We start from the raw sequence: 26,589 nt of genomic DNA, 5'->3' as shown, positions 1-26,589 counted from the left end.
ATTACTTGGGTGTCTGGATTTCGCGTTATTGTTCTTCTTTGCTGTTGAATCTGTGTTTTGTTCGGATTTCTGTGCCCTGACCTCGTTAGCTTCTTGAATAGCGTGATCGTCCTGTTCAACCGACCCAGTGACTTATCCCTCAGACTGATATTGTGTTTCGTTTTCATGTGTATCTAGGGTCGAGCCAGTGTCTGTGTTGTCATGGCGATACTCTTCAAACGTTCTTGGCATTTAAAGCATCTGACCTTTGGGCAATTAGCTTCCCGGTGCCCTTGGACATCGCAAACTTAACATTTGTAGTTGGGACAGTTTCTCCTGATGTGATCGCTTTCCAAACACAAATTGCATACTTTAGTTTGACCATTGTGCGTTAAGTTCATATTAATCCCGTTAATTCTAATTGCGTAAGGCAAGCTCTTGTGTTCTTCAGGTAGTTTTAACTGTACATATCGTATTCCGTTCCCGATATTTGGGAATCTGGGGAAGGTCTTTCCTTTCCATTCGCCTCTTATTTTACACCCATACTCACAAAGTTTTCCTGTTAGATCTTCGTCCTGTATGAATGAAGGTACTCCGAAAACACTAACAGTTAGGAACGTTCTGTTGACACCAGTAGAAACTGATTCCCATTCACGAGGAGTCCACTGTCCAAAATAAGATCAGCTTGTTCCTTAATGTGATAATCCAGCATCCTAAAGATTTCACACAACTTGCAATTCCATCTCTACCAACATCATTCATGATAGCATACAAAGTCTCAGTATCTTTATATGAACTGTCGGCAACTCTGATGCTACACTCCTTTAATTTCTCCACTGTCGCAGAATCCATACTAACAATCTTGTAGGCTAACGAACGTCGCAGGACGTCGTTGCCGAGATCTCCAGCAGAAAAAGTATTCCAAAATTGGAACAAAATAAAATTTTCTGCTAAATGTTGTCTCAATTAGTGTCTCAAATAATACAATTTGCAAGATGTAGTGAAAACCACACTCTATTTAACCTCGGAGATCATTAGAGAGTAGAATATATAAGAGCTCCTCAAGGAACAGTGTCAACAGGTTGACGGTTGGTTATCCAATAATGGTTGGTTATCCAATTTTTTGACTTCATGAAGTCAGACCAACTTAAAATTGATCTCAAGGATTGGGCTTTTTGATAGGTCTATTTATATGTAGAGATATGCACTAGTTAATTGCAATTTCAGCCCTCCAAACTAGTGTAGGGATATGCACTAGTTAATTGCAATTTCAGCACTCCAAACTAGTATAGGGATATGCAATAGTTTATTTGCAATTTCAGCGCTCCAAACTAGTGTAGGGATATGCACTAGTTTATTTGCAATTTCAGCCCTCCAAACTAGTGTAGGGATATGCATTAATTTATTTGCAATGTGACCCTTCAAACTGGTGTAGGGATATGCACTAGTTTATTTGCAATTTCAGCCTTCAAAACTCCAGGAAGTTGCGGGTAAGGAACCTGAAAAGGTTTGTGGTCAGGACCATTGACAATGTAGTTCATACACGAAACCTAAGATTTATGTATATATCCAAAAAAATTTGTTATTTTTAATTAACTTTCCCTGCGTCAGTTTATCATCAAAAGCTCTATGAGGTAATAACATGTTTCATTTGTAACTTTTCTAAGATTTTGACTGATATGATGCTTTTTTTGTAGTTTGACGTGAAGTTAGGTGTTGCAGAAAATGTACGTTTGCAGTGTATGCTGAGGGCAGCTATGGAGACCAGGTACAATCAGGTAAGTTTGTTCCTCACTTTTTAAACATCTTAGGTCCAAGCATGTATTATATTATGTGATATGCCTGCTACTACTGTACTAGATCCAATAATTATTTCAGTATGTGACAGAAGACGTTACAAGTATTCATATTTGCTTGCATTTCATTTTTATGTTGTAGGTGATTTCTGTTGGTAGACAGCATAAAGCTAGATAGGTTGTACATATTCTGCAGTATTTGCCAGTAGCACCCTCAGTTTTATCACAAGTTTTTGTAGTATAAGATGGCCGTGTCCATGTGTATGATAAAGGTAACTGTTGTGTTCATATTGTTGTTGGCGTTGGTACATAATAGTATTCCATGGCATTGGGATTAGTTGGTCATATGCACACTTAGAGTTGTAATAAATAAGCTGTATTGATTCCCTTCAGCTATCATCTATTGACAAAGCAAATATTTTTTTAGATAGTTATGGATTTTGGACAAATTTAAGATTTTATATCTTATTTTTTTTTATCATATGTCGGTTATAGCCATGATTTTTAGAATAGAAGGTTAATTTTTGACATGAGAAGCATTGTGGGTTGCATGGCATAAGCATTTAAAAGAGCCTTCTACTCCTTAATATTAAAGAAGCCATTCACTCTTTAATATTTTCTGAGCATTAAAGGAGTGTTCCAACATTTAAAAGCTAGTTTATGATTTTATCAAGCATTGTTTATTACACATTTGTTTTCCTTTTCCTCCTATTTTTTGATGTAGAGCTTGCTAGTTGGGAACAAAATACCAGCGCTTAAAGAGAAAAACTGAGTTCTGCCTTCCCTTGCCATACTATATCTCCCCCCCCCCCCCCCCCTTGGATGTCGCAACCAGACTCCTCTAACCACCCAATCCTTTACATATAAACAATGTCCAATCAATTGCCAGGTAGTGTTTATAGAGTTATAGAACAACAGTGTTTGTTTCAATTATCTAGGAGACTTCTCTGCATATGCTGGTCTTCTCTACTGCTTTCAAATGCTAGCTAATGGCTAACTTGATCAATTGTCTTTCTTGATATAGTTTTGCCTTCGTTTGTGTAATCTAAATAATTAAGTCACTCACTGTTTTATTTAAAGGCAAAAATGAACTAAGGGATTTTTTTTGGATCAACAGATAACTTCTGGAGATGAGTGGAATAACCCCAATGTTGGATGCTTCTCGGCCAAAAGATGTTTTTCTCATCAACTTCAAAGCAGTTGCTACATATTGATAGATAGTGTTCAAAGTTAAAAGTCTGCGAAAGCAATAGTAATAATAAATCCAGACCAGGTACTGAATGCATTTAACATGTGCACACTTCGGCAGCCGCTGCTGTGAGTATCCACCTTTATAATTACTTTCATGATTCTTAGAGCAGGTTCCTTTTTTCTTTACTTGGATTTTGATCATTTTCTTTAACATCTTTAGCTTGACTTGTCACATTTCGATTTGTTTTGATTAATACCCAGTTGGCTTTATAAATTTGCTGACCACAAAAAAAAAAAAACTACCTTAAAAGCAATGATGTCATAGATTATGGAGGATTTTTAAATGTTCTTTGAATATTCAATATGTTTGCCTAGCATTACCCTTCCTGCAAGTTGTTGACCAAAGCAAATCTTTAAAAGCATGATGTCATAGAATATGGAGGATTTTGAATTTTTTGCTTTGAATCTTGACAGGTCTCAACTATGAAGTGTGGCCTTTTGTCGATGAGTCAAGAAGCCTTGATTTGTGGTGAGATCTCTACACTATGACTACACGGGGATCGTGGTCGAGGAGGAACAGGAGGATCAAATCATCAAAAACAAGATCCTATTCTTGCATAACCATGGTATCGTCTGCTGTGGTGGGTCCATAGAGGAGGCGTACTTCCTATCCCTCAACTGTGTAGCAGCATGCGAGATACAGGTAAAGAATTAGCTGGACTTGGTCCAACGTGGTCGGATTGCTTGTAAAACTTAGCAGTGTGAGGCCAAATGTTCTCTGGTTATATTACAGTTTGTTCATTCTCCTCCATTTCAGAATATTTTGGAGACCTGTGAAATTTACAGAGTTTTCCTTTTTTAAGCTGTTTTCTAAAGAGCCGGGAATGGGGTAAGGGGGTTGAGGGATGAAAATGGACAAGATTAGTCAACTCCAAACACAAAGTAAATGGTATGGATTGAGTTAATCTTTGTTATGACCCTCTCCTCTGAGAAAAGTTATCTGAAATTTTCAAACTGTTTCCAAACAATATAATCAATTTGGAATTTTTATTGTCTTGGGAATGATTGTATCTCCTAGCCTACACGGAACTTGATTTTGCCATTAGCGTAGTCTACTTCTGTATCAATATGTAGTCATTACACTCTTCTAACTCTCTCCACCTCTGAAGATTCTGCTTCTGTACAAACTTTTGTTTGCTTTTCTCCGAGTCAAACTAGGCTCTGAGTAACAGCAGAAAGTCACCTGCAATAGCAAAGCCTGCTCCATGAAATGAAAAGAACAGCGGTTGAAGAAGTATGTTTGACTGGAATAATTGCTAGTCTTGATGCGACTTGCGACTCCAAATCGGATTTATGGATTTAGATAAAGGCATAGTAGGGAGATGTTTGCTTTCTAACATGTATGGGCACTAATAATGTTGACATTCATCGATAAAATTCCCATAATATTCTTTTTGATGTCTGACCCCAAGGGCAAGGTTACCCACCTGGGAGATGTGTTTCATTATTGACCTTGGAATCCAGGGTCTTTTGGCTACTGTAAATCCTTAGAAAAGCTACCAGTTGAAACTGTGGGAAAAATCTCACTTAGAGATCTTTTATGAAAGTCATAATTGAGTTTTCTATTTGTTTGTCTTGAAGGTTCAGCTACACACTTTACTAGTTGGTTGGGATTACAAGTGGTGGGGGAAGTGGGGGGTGTTGATGGGCAGGAATGGGAGTACTTGGTCCTCTCTTCTCCCTGCAGCATCAAGAGCTGGTTGTCTGGGTTTTGTCAACCTACAATTTTATCAATCGGTGTGTGTGTGGTTTTTTTTGTCGAGTCTGGGTAACAAATAATGGTCGTTACAAAGCGGATTATCTGCTTTCTAATAAAGCCACCCTTACCTTACACAAATATATTTGATAAGTATTCAAAAAGTATTCAAAGATTTCCTCAGTATTCAGAAAATTTACCATATAACACACAGTACAAAATAAGTATTCCAATACTAATATGAATAACTATAAGCCTTCCTCAGAGCCAAAATATGTAAATGAGTGAAGTATTCGAATACCTGTTAGGTATTCAAATAGGTATTCAAATAGGTATTCGAATAGGTATTCGAGTAGATTTGGAATAGCTATTTGAATACTTAGCTCATTTACATATAAGTATTCGCTCATTTAAATAATTTGGCTCTGACGAATACTTGTAGTTACTCGAATACTTATTCGCTAGTATTCGAATACTTGTATGCTAATTAGTTATTTTATGAAGGCTTAACAGGTTTCTGAATACTTACTCAAATACTTATTGAATACTTGTATGCTAATCAGTTCCAAGTAAGGAGAGTTAGGAATTTGGCCAGCTTGTTGTCCTAGTTATTGATTAAAACTCTCCAAACAAATAATGAGAATAACCAGAATTCTGAAGTCTCCTTTTTTATGCAACAACTATAAAATTACAAAACAAAACAAAAATAAAATACAGCTTCTTCAATTTCATGTATCTTGTAGCATTCATGCACTTGTATGCAAACCGTTTGTTCATCTCTTGTGGCTGTGGCTCTGTCCACTGGTTTCTGCCACACATACTGTGAATGTACTCTGAACATAAAACAAATAGAAATAATTAATAATGATAGGGCACAAATATACATTGGCACAATAACCACCCACCAGAAACGGAAAATATAATATATAATATTCAGTGCATAATGGACGTCGCAACGCGAGGGAGAGATGGGTGGCTTTAGACCCCACTTTTTTTGCAAGCAAGCATGTTTACACATGTCTTACAACATGTCACAAAGTTTATATATAACCTTACTAGCCCTCCCCCCCTGTAATAATTATTAAAATGATAAAAAATTTGGCCATTGCATATAACCACATATGAAAAACAGAAATGTAATCACATTAAACCCTGCATGCCCAACACTCAAATGTTTTGCATTTTTATAACGCTATTTCAATGGTAAGTAAAATCTCTGTAGTACGGTAAGAGAAACGTCAGACTTGAACGTGAAGTTTGACTAGGTAAAACTAGGAAACTAATCCAAGTACTGAATGTCCAAATAATTACCAAACATATGTATTGCCCCATGCACCCATAAGAATAAGCTTAACTGTAGTAACCTTATAAGTTTAGGCCTAAACAAGAAATATTCTACACATGTAGCCTTGTCTTATTTTAATTTGATTATTAATTTTATTAACTGCAAATATGCTGTTTATCGTTGCACAAGACAGGATAAAATTAGAAGTTGATCTTGGTTATTGTGCCACTGTCAGAAAGTTTCATGTGATTACACATAGAAATGAAACAGAAAAAAGGTCAACATACCACTTATTTTGATGATTTTTCTAGAATACGGCCGCTTTCCTCTCCGCTTTATCAAGCAGACTGCATTTTCAGTTGCATTTTCTTTGTCCATCACCGACTCTGTACTAACTTGTTGATCTTTCATCCAATAAATAACACATTTTTTAGGCTTGGTCTTCTTCGATGGGTCAACAATATTTTCCATATTCTTGGATAACTGCAGCAAGTTCTGAACATCCATTATTGGATATTTAGGCCTAGGCCTATCGCTGTGGGATAAAATTTATTTTCTTCCAAGTTTCAGTCTAATGTTAATAAAGTTCAGTCGGGCTGCAAGGACTGGAATAAATTTAGTCCGACTCAAAAACTGAAACATTTATTTCTGCGAACTCAAATTCAATCTGCTAATAAAAGTTGAATAAAATTCAAGAGGAATAAATATCTGTTCAAAAGGGAGTATTAAGCACAGAATACTAAAACAGTAAGTCTATGAATATGATCGATGAGATTTTGGAAAGGCTTCAGTTTTCAATCCTCCGCGATATATTCAAATACTGCCGTGCCTGTGCACTTCACCTTGGCCAGAAAGCGTATTATAAATACTAATGTGATGACACTAACATCATGAAAGGAAAGCTGGGATGCTCCTGAGGGTCTTTGTAAGTTTGATGAGCTCAGCTTGTGCCCGCAGGCGTCCACAGGATTCTGTATCAAATCGTTTGGAGAAGAGGCTTATAAACACAAACATCCGTTTTCCTGATAGTGTTACAATGCTTCTATTGTACCTCATACATATTGTACATAATGCTTTTGCCTGTTTGCTATCAAAGTGCTTTGCAGAATCCAGGCATTGGTTATATCCACCATAGAGAAGTTGACATCTTTTTGTTCATTAAAGAGCAAATAATCAAATAGCCAAGTTTGGTCCAGTTTTGTTGACAGACAAAACATTTTTGTTGGATAGGAACAAATGAAGTATTATTGCCCAGACAGACAGTTGGCTCAAATATTTGCCTGTTGAAGGAGAAGTGCATTTCTGTGCTTGTTCTGTAATGGCAGTATTTAGCTCTTTTGTCCCTTGACAGAGAGATGGAAGACAAAATACTTCAATTGAGAAGGATTCAAAGGTTTCATCAAAAGGACGAAATTTCAAACCAGATTTAAGCTAAAAACGACTCTTTAGTGGGTCTTGTATTTTTGAAGCATGAATGCCAAACGGATGGTTTCTTCAGCAAATCATGTACGATGTTGTCGTCCTCTTATATGAAATTGTTGAGTTTCATTCCTCGGATGGCATATACAAGATGACAAATATAAGAATCTCCTTAGTTGTGTTAGGACCAGCAGAGCAAAGTCGGCAACGAGAAACGACAAAGGAGGAATAAGAGAGATTAAAAGAGTCGCTCGTAAGACTTGTGTTCGATAATGTAACAACAAACTGCATTCAAACGCTTTACCGTATGCTAATTATTCGTGACAGATACATGCCGTAGGCCTGGATAATGTCATCCACCTACCGGATGAAGTCAGAGACAAGGTCGGCGAAGCGACTGCCAAGGACGCAGGTGGGGTCAGTGAGACAGGACACAAACTGAAGGTCGGTAAACTGGAGTTTGAAGCCATGATGAGACATTTGGACAATATGGTAAGATTTCAAAATGCAAAAATTCCAACTCACTTGGCATGCAACGTCTGTGCAGCAGACCAACTAGCCTTATTTGCATTTAAAGATCTGGGCAAACATAGCAAGCATTTACTATGCTAATTGCCAACCAATGGCGTCGCTAGTTAACGTATGAGGTTTTTGATCATATGTGTACCAAGCTAATACGCTTTATTAAGTGAGATAATTCAGTGAGAAGTGAGTTGTAGGAAGTCAGTGTGGATAAGCAGGTAGCTTCGTTCAGTCAAAGTAAACAGCTGTGACGTATCAGGATGGTTGGATACACCATTCGATTTGATTTGTGTCTTACTTGAAACTCTAATTGTTACAGCTTGATACTCTCTTAGATTCACTATATATATATATATATATATATAGTATTGGCAAGCTCTTGACTTAATAATCAGAATGGTTTCATACGCTATTGCACATAATCGATACTTTATCGGTTTGGGGAACTTCATGAAGCTCCCCCATGTGATCTGTTGCACACCCCACCCATTTTGAAAATATTTTCAAGATCCCCTGCATCCAAAATTGTGCAGTATTTCATGGAAATGGCATAGAAACAGAATGTTCCAATTAGTTTGTCCTGAATGCACCAAAGACAGCGAATGTGTGAGATTTTCAAAGAGATACTTGTAGAAGACTTGATATGTAATCATTTCATAAGTAAAACAGCAAAGATGGAGGAATGTGCTGCTGATGTTAGATGTAAGAGTGACTTAGATCTGCAACCAGCACAAAAATTTGATCACAGGAACTTTTTAATTTGTTACAGGGTTACATAACAGGCGTGTACGGCCAGCCGTTTGTGAGACACGAACTGAAGCCCAAGAGCGACGTCGCCTACCCAGCCGCCTCCACCAACTTCATCTACATCTACGACAACGAATTTGAGAAGAGCAGAAACGAGTCACCGATCAAGATGTTGAACAGGAGGCAGGCAGAGGAGAAGACGAAATGGCTGAACACGCCAAACACATACTCCAAGGTGAAGGTAGCCCAAGAGTACGCCAACTGGGGAGAGGAAGGGGAAGACGAGGGCTACAAGACAAAGATACACCTGAGTAGTAGTGACATGTAATTGGTGGTAGGCACATCATCTGTTTGACAGAATCACCCGACACAATCCTTAATTTTGGGCAATTTGGGGACTTTGACAATTCAAGACATCAAAGAGGCACTTGCCAAGGTGATGAAAATGTTTTGATTTTAGCACTTTCCAGAAACAAAAAAATATAAATCTAAAATGTCCTACAGATGGAATTATCAGAAGTTAGTCATCCTTTGTTTGTTTGCTATTTATTTAGCTAATGTTTGATCTTTTCAGAGGGAGAACAAGGATAGAAGGGTTGTTGGGGGGAGGGGGAAGCGGGATTGTCACCATTCTGGACAATGTGATCCGGGGCGTTGATTTGTTTCAAATATTGATGGGGTACATTTGCTTGGGTGCAGGCGCGTAGCAACTTTCATCCCCCAAATTGTTCTCGCGCTTTGTGATATTTTGTATATTACTATCTAAGCGGAGCGCCACCATCGGTTGGCAAGCAGCGTACAAGAAAATTTCTGGTTTTGATAGCCCCAGATCACCGAAAATGGCACTTCTCAGGCTTGAAAATGACCAACCAGATGTACACTTTTGCCTGAGAACCAAGTTTTTTCCAAATAGTTTTTTTTTTTCATCCATTACCTATTTTAAGATTGACACCAGTCACACATCACGTTGGACCTCATTGCATCTCCTGTGGATCATTGCTTTTGTAGGTAATACTACGTAACGGCCCAAAATACCCGTCAGCCCCACTTTTCAAGGTTTTAAAGCCCATTATTTGTTCAGAATTTGAATAAAAAATTCACTTCAAACATGCCCATAATGTTGCACAAAATATCATCTATGGACAACCAATATAGAAAAAAAACCTTCAACCCCTAACAGACCTGTCAAAATTGCAAGAGTAGAGGGAAGTATGATGAAGAATGTTGGTCAGGGAATTTTCGAAAATTCAGACACAGTTAATTTATTGGTGAACAAATATTAAAACCTCTTATAACAGCTACTATAAAACTTCCATATCATAAAAAAAATACAAAAAGAAAATTGAGGGGGGGAGCGGTCTCCCCCTTGGCCCCCTGGCTACGCTCCTGCGGTTAGAAATCTTGTAGGAAACAGGCCAAATGGAAACCCAGTAACTCTTCTCTCTGGTTACATTTTTCACAGTGGGTAGGTGACAAGGACCCCAAGAGTGGTGATGCAGTCGCTATCACCGATCCACAACAGTTTGCAAGACGGGGACAAGATCATAAGGAGTACAAGAAGAAGGTTAAACTGTACGTTGATGACGTTATACACTGTTATTTCTAATTGATTGTTTTATTTTTGTTATTTGTCACCACTTTCTCCTTCCTCTCACTTCTTTCCCATTTTTTCGCCTTTCCCCTAATTCGGTCTTCCGAGGAGTGAATGATGTATCTGGTATGTTATAGAAAAAGTGGTAAAAAAAAAAGATAATGTAAAAGTGTATCAGTGGGTGTTGCCCTGGATTCGTTGAAGCGGACTCTGCACGTAGGTAGGGTTCTCCCCTTGAAGGGAGCGGACTCCCCATTTAGGGAGCCATTTCCACATGTAGGGAGGGTTCACCCAAGAAAGTTTTTTAAGATGTGCTATTTACTACTTTTGTATTTTTATGGTAGGTTGAAGCGGATGGGTGTATATTTCCATCCCGCCCCAGACCCCCTTCCCACCCAGGATCATTTTACACACAGCAGACCCTTAGCCAGCCTCAAAAATTTGCTGTGAGAACTTTAAACATTCTTAAATCTCTCCTCCTTAGTATCACTATTCAATGTCCTCTTAGTGTTATGTTATGTGTCTTTTTAGTGCTATGTTATGTGTTCTGTCATTCTGACATCTTTGATAGATGTCCCAAAGAGTGTCTGCCGGTGAAGTTTCCGTAACCATATTACCCAGAAATGAAAATTTGATGAGGTCACACCTGCATCCAACAGAACGAGGCATTTAGCACTCATGCCACATGCTCCTTGCAGCTGGTGCCAGGACCGCCGTGGCAAAAGGCATGAATTTTTAATGCCTCATCCTTAATGGCAGAGAGACTATGAATAGAAGTGTTATAATGTTACCAACAAGGATGTTGTCTACTCTTTGAATTTCAGATTAGGCAAGAGTGTTTTGGGGATAAGACGCACCCTGGACCCATCTCTGAAGTTCTGGCAGGTATAACTTATGGAGATGCTTGCAGAACACAGGTGCGTTGGAATTTTCCTTGTCTCTGGCCCCCTCTACCTTCCATTCTTCTCCCCACCCCCCCACCCCCTCTGCATTTATCTATTAAGTCCACATTCTTAAAGGATATCTCTTGTTTTAGATTATGAAGAGCAGAGCCACCCACCTATTTCTGTTTATAGATTGTTTATGATTTGCATACTAGTATAAAGTATACCGACTAAGTTCAGTAGTATGTCAGCTGATAAGGCTTTTTGTTTCATGGACAAGACCGTAATAAGTTGGTGTAGGGTTACATAGCAGTTGTACGGGTATGCTACTGTAGACAAGGACAGAATAAAGCGCCCTCGCTACCTGTTGTGTTCTAACGCGTCTCATACCAGCACAACAGTGTCCTGTTTCACTGAAGCTTTTACACTGGTTCGAGAGTAAACCACTTGTATCAGCCCGATGACCCTCTAATAATATTGTAAACATTGATCAAGATCTAATAATATGGTAAAGTTTGATCAAGGTACCAGTTTACTTAAGAATAGAAAGTCTTTTTTTTTTCTGTCTGTAGTTAGGTAATAGCTTGGCTGGCCTATCCCCCAATCCCAACACTTATTTTTATGTTATTTGATTAAGCATTATCTTGACCGCACCTACCAATGGGCTGCCAAAGACTTAAGTATCCTTGCTTAGAAAAATTGTAAAAATCTTCATCATTAATCCAGAACAAGCACTAAGTAATAGAAAGAGAGAAAATAAAAGGAAGGGGGGGCAATTTTGTTTATCAATGTGCCTGGTGTGACAGTCATTAGGATACGATTCATGTGTACTTATTAAAGTGTGGTGAAAATGACGGATGGTCTCGACATTCCTGCCATTAGGTTCTATGCAAGTAATATCAGTGAATGTACCACAAGAAAGTACATGAGCTACAGGGAAAAGTTGAGATATTAGCCCTCCTCCCCCCACCTCTGCACTCCACCCAGTAAAATGTGTGGGTAAATTGACACTGAAGCTAGTAATTGGACATGCCACTGGAGTTGCACTTCATGTTAAAATCAATAGGTTGAACAAACTTCCATTGATAAGATCGAATTAATTGATCAATCTCAACTTACTGAAGCCAGCTTACTCGGAAACAAATATCTTTCAGTTATGGCTTGTTTTGATATTCTTCATTAATGATTACACAAAGTGATTGGTTTTAAGTGTAGAAATCATGTCACCTTTTATGTGAGTCATAAATCAATGCTTTGCTTTACTTTTGTTGGTGAACTCGGTTTGATCAGTGCTGTTCTACCCAACCTCTACCCCCCACCTATCCCCACCCCCCAAATTGCAGTTGTTTTCGGATTGGTTTGACTAGACTCACATGTTTGAAAGACTTGCCTGCAGCTTTTGTTTACTTTTCAATTGAGTGTTTTGTTTTGAATTTATTTTTGAAGTGATATGGTTTTCGTAAGCTTCACTTTCACCCTCTTTTTGCATGAAAAAATGTTTTTATGGTAATGTGTGTATCTTTGCTGAACATCAGAAAGAAAAAAAATACAAGAAGATAATTTCATAATGAAACTATAGTTTAGAGAATTAATACCCAGGAGATTCTCAAAGAATATTATTTTAGATTTGCCAGATTTTCTGAAAACATCGGTTCTGATCCTGCCAGACTCTATGTTTATTGTTCAGTTAAAGTAGCATTCAGCTTGAAAAATCTCAGTAAAACACCAAACCATGTATTCCATATCAAATACGAACATAATCGATGTGCAAATGATAGAAATTACACAAAGAGGAAGTTTTAACCTCCGACTATGTCCATATTAGCTGTTAGCGTTAGTCTTTACCATGTTTTTACTGTTTCTAGCTTTAGTGTTTGACTAACAAACAGTTTAAAACAAAAAAAAATGGGGAAAAAAGTGCTCCTTTAATCTAAATTGCCTGCATGGAATATAGCTCCACTTTTAGTCAAATTACAGTAGTGCATGTCACCTTTAAACCCTGTCATTCTTCAATCTCCTTAAACTAGATCCCCCAAAATTGCTTGACTTTCTCTCCAAACTACGATGTTGCCTCGACCAAAAAGAGGGGAGAAAGGAGAAACTGTTTTCTTTCTTAATTCAGCCATCTTTTTGGGCATTTGCTACAATGATGTGATTTTGCTGTGACGTTGTCACAACTTGTCACAACGTGTCACAGTCTGTATTTACTCTGTCGTTGTCGTTGATGTTGTTGCAAGTTTTGGTTTCCTTCCCCACTCGGTCGACCAGGATGCGCCACTGTCGGATTCTCGTGACGGTATGTAACCAGGCCAACAGGTATAGGAAATAAATTTAATAACAAAACAAGAACAATAGCGCATCTTGGGAATAAAAGCAACCGAAATATCATCATTTTGTCACGGTGGATTTATATTGCAGACTTGAGGTTTCTGTATTATCTATGAGGACATTATTAGAACAAACATCAGTAGCAACTGAAGTTCTCTCTCACCCTGTTTACTTCATCCATTTTCATTTTTCTTGGTGGTGAAGGGTGATGGGTGTGGGGAAGTGGGGGGTTACCCTGAATATTTAAAATATGCAAAATTCTTAAAACCACAGAAAGATCAAATGTAAGAGAGGATCAAGATGTCTTACTTTACTTTTCATATAGCAGAAGGGACAGAGGTGATCAGGCTAATTAGCCATGTGAAGTTGCACCTCTTTGGGCGTGGGTCGGAGGGGGAGAAATACACCAAGGGTTTCGTACAGAAATATTGCATAATATTGCCTTCACCTGGTGGTAATTAGAATTGAATGAAAAGTGTAGTACGTTAAATGCTACTTCACAAAATTGATTGATCTTTTAGCTTTCAATTCAGGCTTCGTCTCTGAAATGCTCTCTCAACCGATTCTCCATTCAGTGATAAAAGGACATCTGGATTCAACTTTAAGTCTCTGCTTGTTTGTTTGTTTCTGTCCTCTCTAAATATGAAAGTCTCAATATCTGTCCCATCCATGTTTTGCCATGCCAAGCATCATATATTTACAGACTAATTGCACCCATTTCGACAGTGCTGAAGTAAAACTCTTTAAAGTGTTTTTAGGGAACTATCTAGTAGCTACTAATTGACCCGACTGTCAACTTATTTTCTGTGGTATCAATTTTTTCTTTAAATCCATTCGGATATGGGTATTTTGAGTTTTTCATACGACGTAAACACAAACAAAAATGTTGGTCATGAATAGCACACAGCTCCTCTGTTTTTACTTACATTTCAAAACTGAGTAAATTGGTTGGTTTTATAACTTGCCTCGTAGTTGTGTTCTGATGAATATCCTTCATTGTTTGTACTTACTTTCATGTGATATTTAGGTATAAAGCCCCATTATGCCTTCCATTATAAACACGAACAAACTGTTCCCTAACCCTAGTTTGGTACCATTGTGTAGTTAATAAGCAGACAATCTTGTAGGTGCATTGTTTGCCAAATATTTTGGCTGAATCTCAGAGAACGAGCGAGAATAGAAACCTCCAAAACATTATTATTCAGACCGTCCAGATGGAATGCATAGTGAGACTTTAACATCAAAGGACAAGATGTACAGTGACCTTTGAGTTAATGTTATATATTCTTTGATGGTATGATATTCCTTTTATTACCCTTATATTTCTTACATCATGGTGAAGCGTGTGAAACCTACCTTTATAATCCCCACCGGTTTCATACACAGTGTATCAAAGACTGGAACAGTATGAACTATCTTTTTAACTGTTTCCATTCATTTAGAAGATAGTGTGCTTAACAGGTCCCATTGGCCCCAGTAAGCTTTTGCCGCCCTATCTAACCCACTAATCTGCTCCCAGGGAGGACGAGAACCACTCTCCTTCCAATTCAACACTGGCCCAATATTACTATCCTTTAGTTGGTACCCCCTGAGCTGCTCCTTGGTACAGCTCTCAACCCAATTAGAGTCCGCCGTAACTATGTTACATAACCCTGGGGTCTCTTTCGGAGGGTTGGCAGGCAATGCTCCGGAATGCACCATGGGGGGATCACTTCTCGACAAAGCGTCTGCATTGGCATGCACTCTGCCAGGCCTAGTTTCTATCTGAAAATCATATGTGCCCAGCACTTCCAGCCACCTAGCTACCTGACCCTCGGGGGATTTAAAGTTATACAACCAACGGAGGGAGCCATGATCCGTGCGTAACAAAAATTTCCTGCCATAAAGGTAGTGGCGGAAATTCTTAATAAAAGTTACAACAGCAAGAAGCTCTCTACGTGTTACGGAATACTTCTTTTCACAACTGCTTAGCGTACGACTGGCATAGGCTGCAGGATGTTCTTCACCCCGAATGGTCTGAGACAACACAGCCCCTATTGCTGTATTGCTAGCATCAGTATCAAGGATAAACATCTGACTAAAATTTGGGTAGGCTAATGCAGGAGCTGTCATCAGTTTAGATTTCAGAGTCTGAAATGGTTCTTCACACTCCTCAGACCACAGAAACCTTTGGCCTTTCTTTGTTAGTGCATGTAGGGGACTGGCAATTTCTGCAAAGTTCCTAATAAATTTCCTGTAATAGGAACACAGTCCCAGAAATCCCCTTAGTTGCTTCAGTACGTGTGGGAGGGGGCCAATCTGTGATTGCTTCGATCTTACTGGGATCGGTACCCACCCCGTGATCAGAGACAATGTGACCTAAATACTTGACTTCCTTTTTGAGCAAGTCACACTTGGAAGGCTTAAGCTTCAACCCTGCCCCCTTAATCGGTCGAAAACTTCTCCTAGGCGTACTAAATGCTCCTCTATCGTGGTGGCATATATTATGATATCATCGATATATATAAGACATATTTGCCAATGTAACTCACGAAGTACCTGCTCCATTAATCTCTGAAAAGTGGCAGGGGCGTTGCACAATCCAAAAGGTAACACATTAAACTCATAAAGACCACTACCCATTGAGAAGGCTGTCTTCTCCCTGTCACTACGGTCCATTTCGACTTGCCAGTACCCACTTTTTAGATCAAGGGTACAAAACCACTTAGCCCCTGACAATGCATCTAAGCTATCATCTATCCTAGGCAATGGAAAGGCGTCTTTATTAGTAACGTCATTTTACCTACGATAGTCTATACAAAACCACAAAGAGCCATCTTTCTTTATCACTAGTACCACTGGGGAGGACCACGCACTCTTAGAAGGAGAAATGACGCCTTGCGTCAACATCTCATTCACTTCGGCCTGTGCTTCTACCCGTTTATGAAAGGGGAGTCTCCTAGGGAGCTGTCGGATTGGGGTTGCATCACCCGTATCAATGCAATGCTTAACCAACCCAATCCTTCCTAAGGGGTCACCTTCGCAAGAGAACACAGTACGGTTATCCTGCAAAAACTGCCTCAAACGAATACGCTCACAATCGGGTACACCCTCCCCACTTCGATGGAGCAAATCTTCCATCTCGGCCGGTAACCCACTGGTATAATTGTTCTCTACCTCATCTAACTCCACAACGTTGGCAATGGGGGAAACTATGCCTACATGGGTACCTTTGTACAATGTTACAGGATTCGAAGTACCATTTAATAGTCTAATAGGGACAGTCCTTCTAGAAGTATCAACTAAAGCAAGTCCAACCATAACATGGCGGCTTTCAGGCACTCCGGGTTTAGTTTCCAGTAGGCCTGGCCCATTCAGCTTCCCCGGGGACACTCCATATATCAATTCTAACACCCCTGACACCATAATCTCGCTCTCTGCAGGGATAAAGACTGTCTCAACCAGTGCTACCCTAACTGGCTGATCCAGCGGAGTCTCACAAAGAGGAACAGCTAAGCGGGTCCTACCAACAAACAATAGGGGTTCACCTCCCAATTGTATCAAACATTCATGTTCTCAAAAGTCAATTCCAAGTAAACCAGGGGCAGTGATACTGGCAACTAGGACTTGCACTGGAATCTTCAGGGTGTGAAATTTGAAGGTTAAGTTATATTTACCTTTTACTTGGAGTGGCCTACCATCAACATCGGCAAAACTGGTTCCCGTCTCAGTAAGTGGAGCCAAATTACCTGCAGAGCATAAATGCTCCCATGTCTGAACACTAATGATGGTAGTACCAGCGCCAGTATCTACTAAAAAAGCAATCTCGGTATTAGAGATACATATATTTGCACACAAAGCTCCCCCTGACTTGACCTTCTCCCCATTTCCAAAACGTTGCAGGGCTTCAATTTGCTCAGTCGAGGGGCACCCCTCATCCCCGACTGACTCTAGTTTCCCGATCCCTGTCTACTTGGCTTAGAGGGACAGTACCGGCTAATGTGACCTAACTGCCCATACCTCCAACACTGCATGGGACCAGGCCCAGACCCATGCAGTCAAAGGGGGTGGCGCTGGCGGACCTTGCTGAACAAATTGACTTAACCTAGCATTTCCCTCCAAAACTTTTCCCAATTGTACTTCCAGCCTATCCAATCTTTCAGTAATTCCGCCAACCGTATCCGACGATGCCAAAACAGTATAGACAGAACGCCGGGGTTTCATCACTCCCTCTGCCTGGTCAATAGCCTCCACCTCAAGGGCAAGATGCAGAGCATTTTCTATTGTCTTGAGTCTACCCCTTCGAACAACAATCCTAGCCAAGGGGGTAGGAACCAGGGGGGGGCTGGGGGCACCAGCCCCCCAGTGAAAAATGTGGAGGGGCGGAAGTATCATTCCCCCCCCCCGCTTCGCAAGTCAGAAAACCCCTTTTTCATTTCCAAATGAGAAAAAAAATCTCAGCACCAAATTGCATCTAAGGCCAGCTGAAAATACAAAATTAAGTTTACAAAACGGAGTGGGTGTTGAAGTGTGCTATATTGCACCAAATTGCATCTCAGACCACCTGGAAATGCAAAAAATTCCAAAGGGGAGGGGGTGTCCCCCTCCCCTTAGACCCCTCCCCCAGGCTGGCCATCAATCTTCAGCCCCCCCACTCAAAAGTACGTTCCTACGCCACTGATCCTAGCATCCCTGTCACGTAAAGCACCCAAAAAAGACTCTAGAGCTAACTCGTCATGTGCTCGCATATCAAGGCCGGGATAAGCCTCTATCACTTCCCGACGGATTGAAGAGCACAGCCCAGGTAAGGTTTCACCCTCTGCCCGTACTCTAGATCTTAATTTTGCCCTTCTAGCGCTAGTCAGGGCTGCTGGAGCAAAAAATCTAGAAAGTGCGTTTACAGTGGTCTCATAACTACCACGGTCTGTAGATGATAGTCCCATATATACCTCCTGGGCGTGCCCAGTTAACTTAGCTACCAGGATTTTTGATTTTTCTAATTCCGTCCACCCATTAATCTCCGCACAGACTGTAAAATGAGTCAGGTAATGATCCCACTTTCTTCTCCCATCATAACTATCTGGCATAATAATAGGTTTACGGAACGAGTCACCTAAGGCATTTGAATTACGAACCCCTCTGCCTGGCGAAGTACCCCTATTATATAACCAATCCCTATCCCTGGTAAGATTAAATTGACAAACCTCAGCTTCTCTCTCCAGTGCCTCTATCTCGGCAATAAGCCTCTCCACAGAGTCCCCCTCGCTCTCTCGTCGTGCAGCCATCTCACCTCCTTCCAGAAACCAGGCTTACTTAAAGGTAAAGAAACTTGGTATGATATTAAATTGTCAAAATAAAAATAACTCGCAAATACCATGGGGCTCCAAAGCCCTGCCAGCAAACTTGAAATAGGGAGGTGGGGTGACAAAAATAATCCCACTTCTGACACCAATTTCTGTAACGCCCTTGTACCCCGGCCGAGAGGTAGCGTGGGAAATCAGGCAGCTGGAGGCCACCTGATGTCAGGGCAGGGGAAGGGGGGAGGTGAAGACTTATGCTAGCAGGGCTTGAACCAATACACAAAAAAGAGAGAAGAATATAGTTAAAGAGAACTGGGTCTCAAATCAACAATTTAATAGCTTAATTAACTTTAAACAAAAATAAGGCAGTGTGTAGAATTGGGAAAAAACTTGAAGCACGCCACCAACAGAATCTTGGTCTCGCTCATAACTTTATTTATGTTAACCGATTCACTGCAAACGAGAACAAATTAAACCAAAATAAAATAATAAAATATACAAGAAAAAGATACATTAAGACATACAGAAATACTGTCACAAACGGCCTTCCTAAGATAGATGGACGATACCATAACGGACTAGAAACACACACGATATTGTGACTAAATACAAGTAAAAGCAATGTACACTCACGTAAGGTAAAATACAACAAAAGAAATTAACTAGAGTAAGGACAAGAGCTTATGAACGCTCCGGGAGGGGTTATGAACTTGTACACATATACAAGCTAGGTAACGCACAAAACCTAGGCTTACAACAACAATAGTGCACTGTAACTTATCCTAAATGGTTAACAGTGCAACCGTAAACACAACTTAAATAACTTATTTATCTTAACTACACAAATGTCAAATCAAATCAACTACACCGTAATTCTTACCGAAGTTTTGTGGCCTTTAAAAATAATCCCTCATCTACAGATAAAATGCATATGAACCAAAAAAGAACTTTAAAAGGTAAGCTTTAACATCACGCTTAAGGCGTTAGTGTCGCCATGTTGTTTCTTAAAGAAAAACGTACAAAACCCGTCGAGCGCCCTCCCCTATACCTTGAATCTACCCTGCAACATTCCGGCCCTTTAATTGTAACATCAATTACACAAACTAGTAGTTCCACTTAAACGCGGAAGCATAAGAACATAAAAATTAAAGAAAACAACCAAACCCAAATAAGAGTCGATTTGAATTACAAACATAACATAGTGTCCTTTAGCCACCACCCAAAACATAATGTAACGGACAGGATCCTAAGAGAACTGGTGGGAAAAGGGGTAGTTACTCTTCCCTTCACATTCTAGCAACAAACATAGCTTATGGATTGGTCTTTCCAGTGTTGAGTGTTGTGTTTTGATGCAACAGGATCTGACGTGGCCCTTACTGTCAACTTTGGTCTCCAGCACACGTCCCAACAACCAGCTGTTCCTTGGCAGAGATTCGTCAACGACAGAAACGACGTCCCCTTTCTGGATGTTTCTTTTGGGCGAGAACCATTTTTGCCTCTTCTGCAGTAGTGGAAGATATTCCTTGCGCCATCTTGCCCAAAATAAGTCTGCAAGATATTGGACTTGGCGCCATCGCCTGCGGACGTAGACATCCTTTCTGTCAAATACACCTGGCGGCATCAACGCACAGCTCCTCATGGTCAACAGCATATTTGGCGTCAACGGCTTAATGTCCTCCGGGTGGGTGGAAACAGTAGTTAGGGGTCTCTCATTGACTACGTTTTCAATCTCGCACATTAATGTAGCAAGACCTTCGTCATCAAGTCGCATGGTCTGTTCCTTTAAGATGCCGTTCATAACTTTCCTAACAACTCTTATCATAGCTTCCCAAATGCCACCAAAGTGGGAGGCGGCAGGAGGGTTAAACTCCCATGTGATACCTCGCTGGGCCAGCCAGTCAGGGATGTCGCTTTTGTTCCAAGCCTTCAATGCTTCTCTCAAAGTTCTCTCCGTACCAACAAAATTGGTACTATTATCGCTTCGAATGCTACTTATTGATCCTCTCCTGCACAGAAATCTTCTCAGCGCATTCAAGCAGCTGTCACTGTCAGCCGAGTGCAGGATCTCAAGGTGTATGGCCCTTGTGGCTAGACAAGTGAGTATGAGTCCATATCTTTTGACTATACTCCTTCCTCTTTTGATCTCAAACGGACCAAACATGTCAATACCGGTATGATCAAATGGCGGCCTGTCACTTGTTACCCTTTCAATTGGTAGAGCAGCCATCTTTTGTTCACCTCTTTTGGCTTGGTACTTTCTGCATATGGTGCACTTGCCAACTATACTTCGGATGATAGTTCCGGCACCGACTACCCAATACTTCTTCCACAGTCTCACGAGGATGGCAGACTTGCCCATGTGACCCAATGACTTGTGCGTTTCCAGAACTATAAGACGGGCAACTGGTGAACTCTTAGGTATGACTATCTGATGCTTGGTTTCTTCAGGTAAATCAGCCCTTCTCAATCTACCTCCAACGACAATTAGACCACCTCGCAACATGGGGTCTAGTGTTCGCAATGGACTTTTCCTCATCACTGAGTTGATTTCTTTCTCCGAACCACTGGTTAGGGCTTTCAACTCTGCCTCAAAGTGCCTGTTTTGCTCATGGGAAAGAATGAGCGTTTCTGCAGCCTTCAAATTATCTACAGTCAAGTGGCAGCAAACAGATTCAGACCGGCATCTCGCTCGCACCTTCTTCGTAAATTTGATGACTGTGCCCACTACTCTTTTGAGCTTGGAGTAACTCGAACACCTATCAATCAAGTCGTCAACAAAGCAGGCATGGTTTCTTTCGACGACCACATTACACACTCTCTTTAACTCAGGGTCGTCGTCTATCGATGCAATATGGTCTTGTGGGGTGTACCATTCCTCACTTGACCGATACAGGAAATCTGGTTCATTTGTCCATCTCTTATTACTGAGGAAATCATCAATGCGTTGGCCTCGGGATGCTTCATCGGCTGGATTGTCATGAGTGTTGACGTAATGCCACTGGTTGATATTTGTGAGATCCAAGATCACCGACACTCTATTGGCGACAAATGCTTTGAATCTGCGAGTGTCGTTGCTAATGTACTTTAGTACAGTCTGACTATCAGACCAGTAGAACACTTCTTTCACGTCCAGCTCAAACAAGATCATACTGGTAAGGCGTGCAGCCATTGTAGCAGCTGTCAACTCGAGGCGAGGAATCGATGTGTACTTCAAGGGGGCGACTCTGCTCCTAGCAAATATTAGTGAAACCTGTAGATTGCCCTCTTTGTCCTTTTGACGAAGGTAGGCACACATACCATAACCCGTATCACTGGCATCAGAGAAGACATGCAGCTGTCTGTCAACAACCTCAGCAAACAAATCAGACTTCACACATCTTTGGACACCCCATTCCTTCAGTCGCTCCAACTCGCACAACCAACGCTGCCAAATCTGCAGGGAAGCATCATCGATGGGTTCATCCCATCCCAAACCCTTGCGACATATATCTTGCAGTAGCATCTTTGCTGGCAACACAAAGGGAGCTACAAATCCGAGAGGATCAAAGAGAGAACTTACAACAGACAACAGGCCTCTCCTTGTGTGATCCCTTTTCACAGGTGTTACTTCAAACTTTAGCATATCAGTCTGCGGTGACCACTGTACACCAAGGGCACGGCTGATTGGAATGCCCTGCTGGTTGAGATCTAATGACTTCAACTCTGGAGCTCGATCGTCGCTGGGGATAGAGGCTAGTACCTCCTTACTATTCGACGTCCATTTCGTGAGTCTGAACCCGCCTTGAACACACAAATCAGTCAGGCCCTTTGCTAATGCCATGGCCTTGGAACTGTCTGAAGCTGTTGCCAGACAGTCGTCTACGTAAAATGAATCCCGGATAGCCTTCCGTACATCAGGACTATATTTGTGTCCATGGTCTTCTCCTGTCTTCTGAAGTGCCCTGTTGGCAATGGCCGATGATGATATGGCTCCAAAGAGGTGACGAGTCATCCTGTAAATCTTTAACTCTTCTTCCTCATTGCTCCTCCACAGAAATCTGAGGGCATCACGATCCTCAGGTGGTACAACAACTTGAAGGAACATTCCTTCGATATCGGCCATGACCGCAACTTTCTCTTCCCTATACCTGAGAAGAACACCCACCAGGCTGTTTGTGATGTCCGGCCCCTGTAGAAGTAGGTCGTTCAGGGAGACGCCGGCTTGTTTGGCTGCACAATCGAAGACCACCCTTACTTTGCCTGGTTTCTTGTCACTGATAACGGGATGGTGGGGAAGATACCACTCCCTACCCTCATACGAGGTCTCACAAACTTGTTCCATGTAGCCACGATCGTACATCTTGTTCATGAACTCTACATACTTAATTTTCAGCTCTGGGTCTCGTCGAAACCGCCTTTCTAGCATTTCGAACCTCTTCCTAGCTTGTCCTTTGTTATTGGGTAGGATCGAATTTGGATCCATCCATGGCAAGGGAATGACATAACGCCCTCCTACCGACTCGATACCATCCTCGATAATTTTGACAAATTTCTTGTCTGCTACTGACATCCCAAGTCTCTCTGTTCCTTGGCTCTCAGGGAAGTCTACCTTTGTGGCTTGTTGGACCAATTGGGTCAATTGATAATGGTCCTCGACAGCTCTCGCCTCCACTCTGTTAACGGTGTGAGTATTCAAGGACGAACCTGGTCTCACAATGCTCCACGGGATCCAACCCAGTAGAGAACGTTGGGCAAAGGGTGAGCCATGCGGCCCTGTAATCATCTCAAGTGGTGTATACGCATCGGCAACGGCGTTCCCTATCATCAAGCCGATATCTGCATTAATCTGTCTCAGTGAGACCTTGCCCCTGAGATGGTCCCAGGCATCAACATCCTTTTGCGTCGGTATGTGTTCTCTAGTCACAGGGAGGCATTCCTTGGTGTAGACATTGGGCAGCTTGATGTCTCTGCCCCCATCCAAGTTACTGATCGCCAAGTTAGAAACTATGCTGGTTTCAAGTGTATATGGCGCAGCCATAGTTTCAATTGGTATCCTTGCTCTTCTTCCTCCAACACCTAACTGTTGTCTTAGTTGATCTGTGCAAAAGGATATGCTCGAACCCGGATCTAAGAATGCATATGTCTGCAGAGCCCGGCCGTTCTTTAAGGACTTAACAACCACTGGGATTATAGCCATCGTGCACAACCCATCATTAGTTCCACACGCCGACGCAACTTCTTTGGACTGACTTACTTCTCTCGTTACACCTGGCAGATCATCTCTGTGAAGCTCTGTTGGGTGTCGTTTCTGACACTTAGTGCATTTCAGGCGATTATTACAAAACTTGGATCTATGACCCGACTTAAGGCATCCAAAACAAAGTCCCCATTTTTGAACCCACTTAACTCTATGGTCAAGCGTCGCCTGCTGGAATTGCTCGCAGACCACAGATTCATGATCTCCCCGGCATAGGTCGCAAGAGATAGACTTTGGCTGTATTGTGGCACAGGACTTCTTGTTGGATGATCTCTGATACTGGTATGAGGCAGTTTCATTAGCATGGCAATCAAACGTTGGGATGTTGGCCTCTTCTGCCCTTTCAGCAATAAACCTGGCGAACACCTCAAAAGAAGGGAAATGACCTTCGTTGTTGTTGTACTTCATAATAACTGTCCGCCATTTGCTTTCGATGTACAAGGGTAGCTTAGCAATTATCTTGTAGTTTTCCTGGGGGTAGTCTAGGATCCCCAAGTCATGAATTGACCCTTTAGCTGCACATATTTCATCAAGGAAATTCGATAACCTCTTCAAACCAGCAGAATCTCGCCCGTTGATTTTAGGCCAATTTTCCAGCTTTCCTAGAAATGCACGGCTGATCACAGCATCCCCTCCATACCAATAATGCAATTTCTTACGTGCCTTGTCATATGCAACACTATCTTGCATAAGCAGGTAGCCACTAATCATGGTGAGTGGTTCCCCCTCAAGGTGTTGACTAAGTAGGTTCAGCTTCTCAGCAGCGGTGTTCGCTCTTGATGCAATGAGGTTGTCGAATGTACTGATCCACATTGGATATTTCAAAGGGTCACCTTTGAACTGCTCCACTCTTATGGGAGGCAGTCGAAATGAGTTGACTAACTCTCTCAGCGTGTATTGGTGTTCTTCTTTGACCACCGAAGTTGGACGGGGCATTGTATCGAGGAATCTTGTGACACCGTCATTGGGTCCATCTTCAGGAATCTCATCTAGAACGAACGAGGTTGACCCTTTGTCTTCTTCCTCGTCCGATTCGTCTTCCCCACTTTCATCAACCACTTCCAGTAGTACCTTAGTCTTCTCCATCTCTTTCTGGAGCTTCAATCTTTCCATCTTCAGTTGGAGTTCCCTTTCCTTAAACTCCAGCTCAATCTTCTGCATTGCTAGTTGTCGTTCCAACTCGAGCTTCTCGCTTTTCTTTGACATGCGAGTAGAACACTTGTTGCTCTTTATTGATGATCGAGTGGAACCTTTTCCAATTTTAGCAGCGCAGGAGCTGGCCTTGAGGTTTCCTTTTGTGTTGGGAGTTCCCTTACTGGTAGCATCAGGTAAGCTTGCTGACTTCCTTTGATATTCTTTGCCTGATCTTGTTGCCATATTGAAGCTCAGTAGGTGAAGAAAAACTTCGTGAATGATGTAGAATTGGGAAAAAACTTGAAGCACGCCACCAACAGAATCTTGGTCTCGCTCATAACTTTATTTATGTTAACCGATTCACTGCAAACGAGAACAAATTAAACCAAAATAAAATAATAAAATATACAAGAAAAAGATACATTAAGACATACAGAAATACTGTCACAAACGGCCTTCCTAAGATAGATGGACGATACCATAACGGACTAGAAACACACACGATATTGTGACTAAATACAAGTAAAAGCAATGTACACTCACGTAAGGTAAAATACAACAAAAGAAATTAACTAGAGTAAGGACAAGAGCTTATGAACGCTCCGGGAGGGGTTATGAACTTGTACACATATACAAGCTAGGTAACGCACAAAACCTAGGCTTACAACAACAATAGTGCACTGTAACTTATCCTAAATGGTTAACAGTGCAACCGTAAACACAACTTAAATAACTTATTTATCTTAACTACACAAATGTCAAATCAAATCAACTACACCGTAATTCTTACCGAAGTTTTGTGGCCTTTAAAAATAATCCCTCATCTACAGATAAAATGCATATGAACCAAAAAAGAACTTTAAAAGGTAAGCTTTAACATCACGCTTAAGGCGTTAGTGTCGCCATGTTGTTTCTTAAAGAAAAACGTACAAAACCCGTCGAGCGCCCTCCCCTATACCTTGAATCTACCCTGCAACACAGTGACTTTCTGCCGTACACAAATATAAAAGCAAACAACCTTCCGGGCAGAGATTCAGTTTAAATAAATAACAAATACACTACATACCAGGGCGTGGGCAGCACGGCTCTTAAGAATCACGAGAGTGAATACCCGACACGTGGCGCCAATGGCAGACTAAACAAATACTGCCTAATGTGGTCCCGCCCCGATTAACTTCTGCAATACCTCCGGGGAGTGCCCTAATTTGACCCTACCTCCAGAGTCTATAACATTCAAAGAAGCCAACCAGGACGGGAAATTATTAGTTGTACAATACAAAAGGAATGGCGCCCCGTAGTCAGCCCTCACTCCCGGACCCGCTCTCTAAAATAAATGAACCTTGCCTTTAAAATAATACTATACTGTAATTGCCGTGCTGCTCATCGCTGGTCTCCAGTTCTCTGCCCGAACTTCAACGAAATAAATTAAGTGTCCACAAAAC

The 26,589-nt window shown here is 41.2% G+C and overlaps 1 protein-coding gene across 3 annotated transcripts in view; it reads right to left on the bottom strand.

Annotated features, from left to right (window-relative positions):
* LOC139976236 (uncharacterized) overlaps nucleotides 1-26,130 on the bottom strand; it is a 52,712-nt gene extending 26,582 nt beyond the window's left edge. The window contains exons 1-2 of one of the 3 annotated variants that reach the window (XR_011796045.1): nucleotides 19,658-26,130; nucleotides 19,148-19,230 (exon numbers count right to left, since the gene is read on the bottom strand). Coding sequence is in view for 1 of the 3 variants with exons in the window: in XM_071984816.1 (XP_071840917.1) it covers nucleotides 20,024-25,390 (5,367 nt within the window). In the remaining 2 variants the exon portion in view is untranslated. Of the gene's footprint in view, nucleotides 1-19,147 lie in introns of those variants that run through there. The other 2 variants (XM_071984816.1, XR_011796046.1) reach the window with 2 other exon arrangements.
* Between the last annotated feature and the right edge of the window lie 459 nt (nucleotides 26,131-26,589).

This window comes from Apostichopus japonicus, chromosome 11 (genome assembly GCF_037975245.1).
Source record: "Apostichopus japonicus isolate 1M-3 chromosome 11, ASM3797524v1, whole genome shotgun sequence".
NCBI lineage: Eukaryota > Metazoa > Echinodermata > Holothuroidea > Aspidochirotida > Stichopodidae > Apostichopus > Apostichopus japonicus.
Note: the sequence above shows the minus strand (reverse complement) of the source record. Positions and strands in the feature narration are given on the sequence as shown.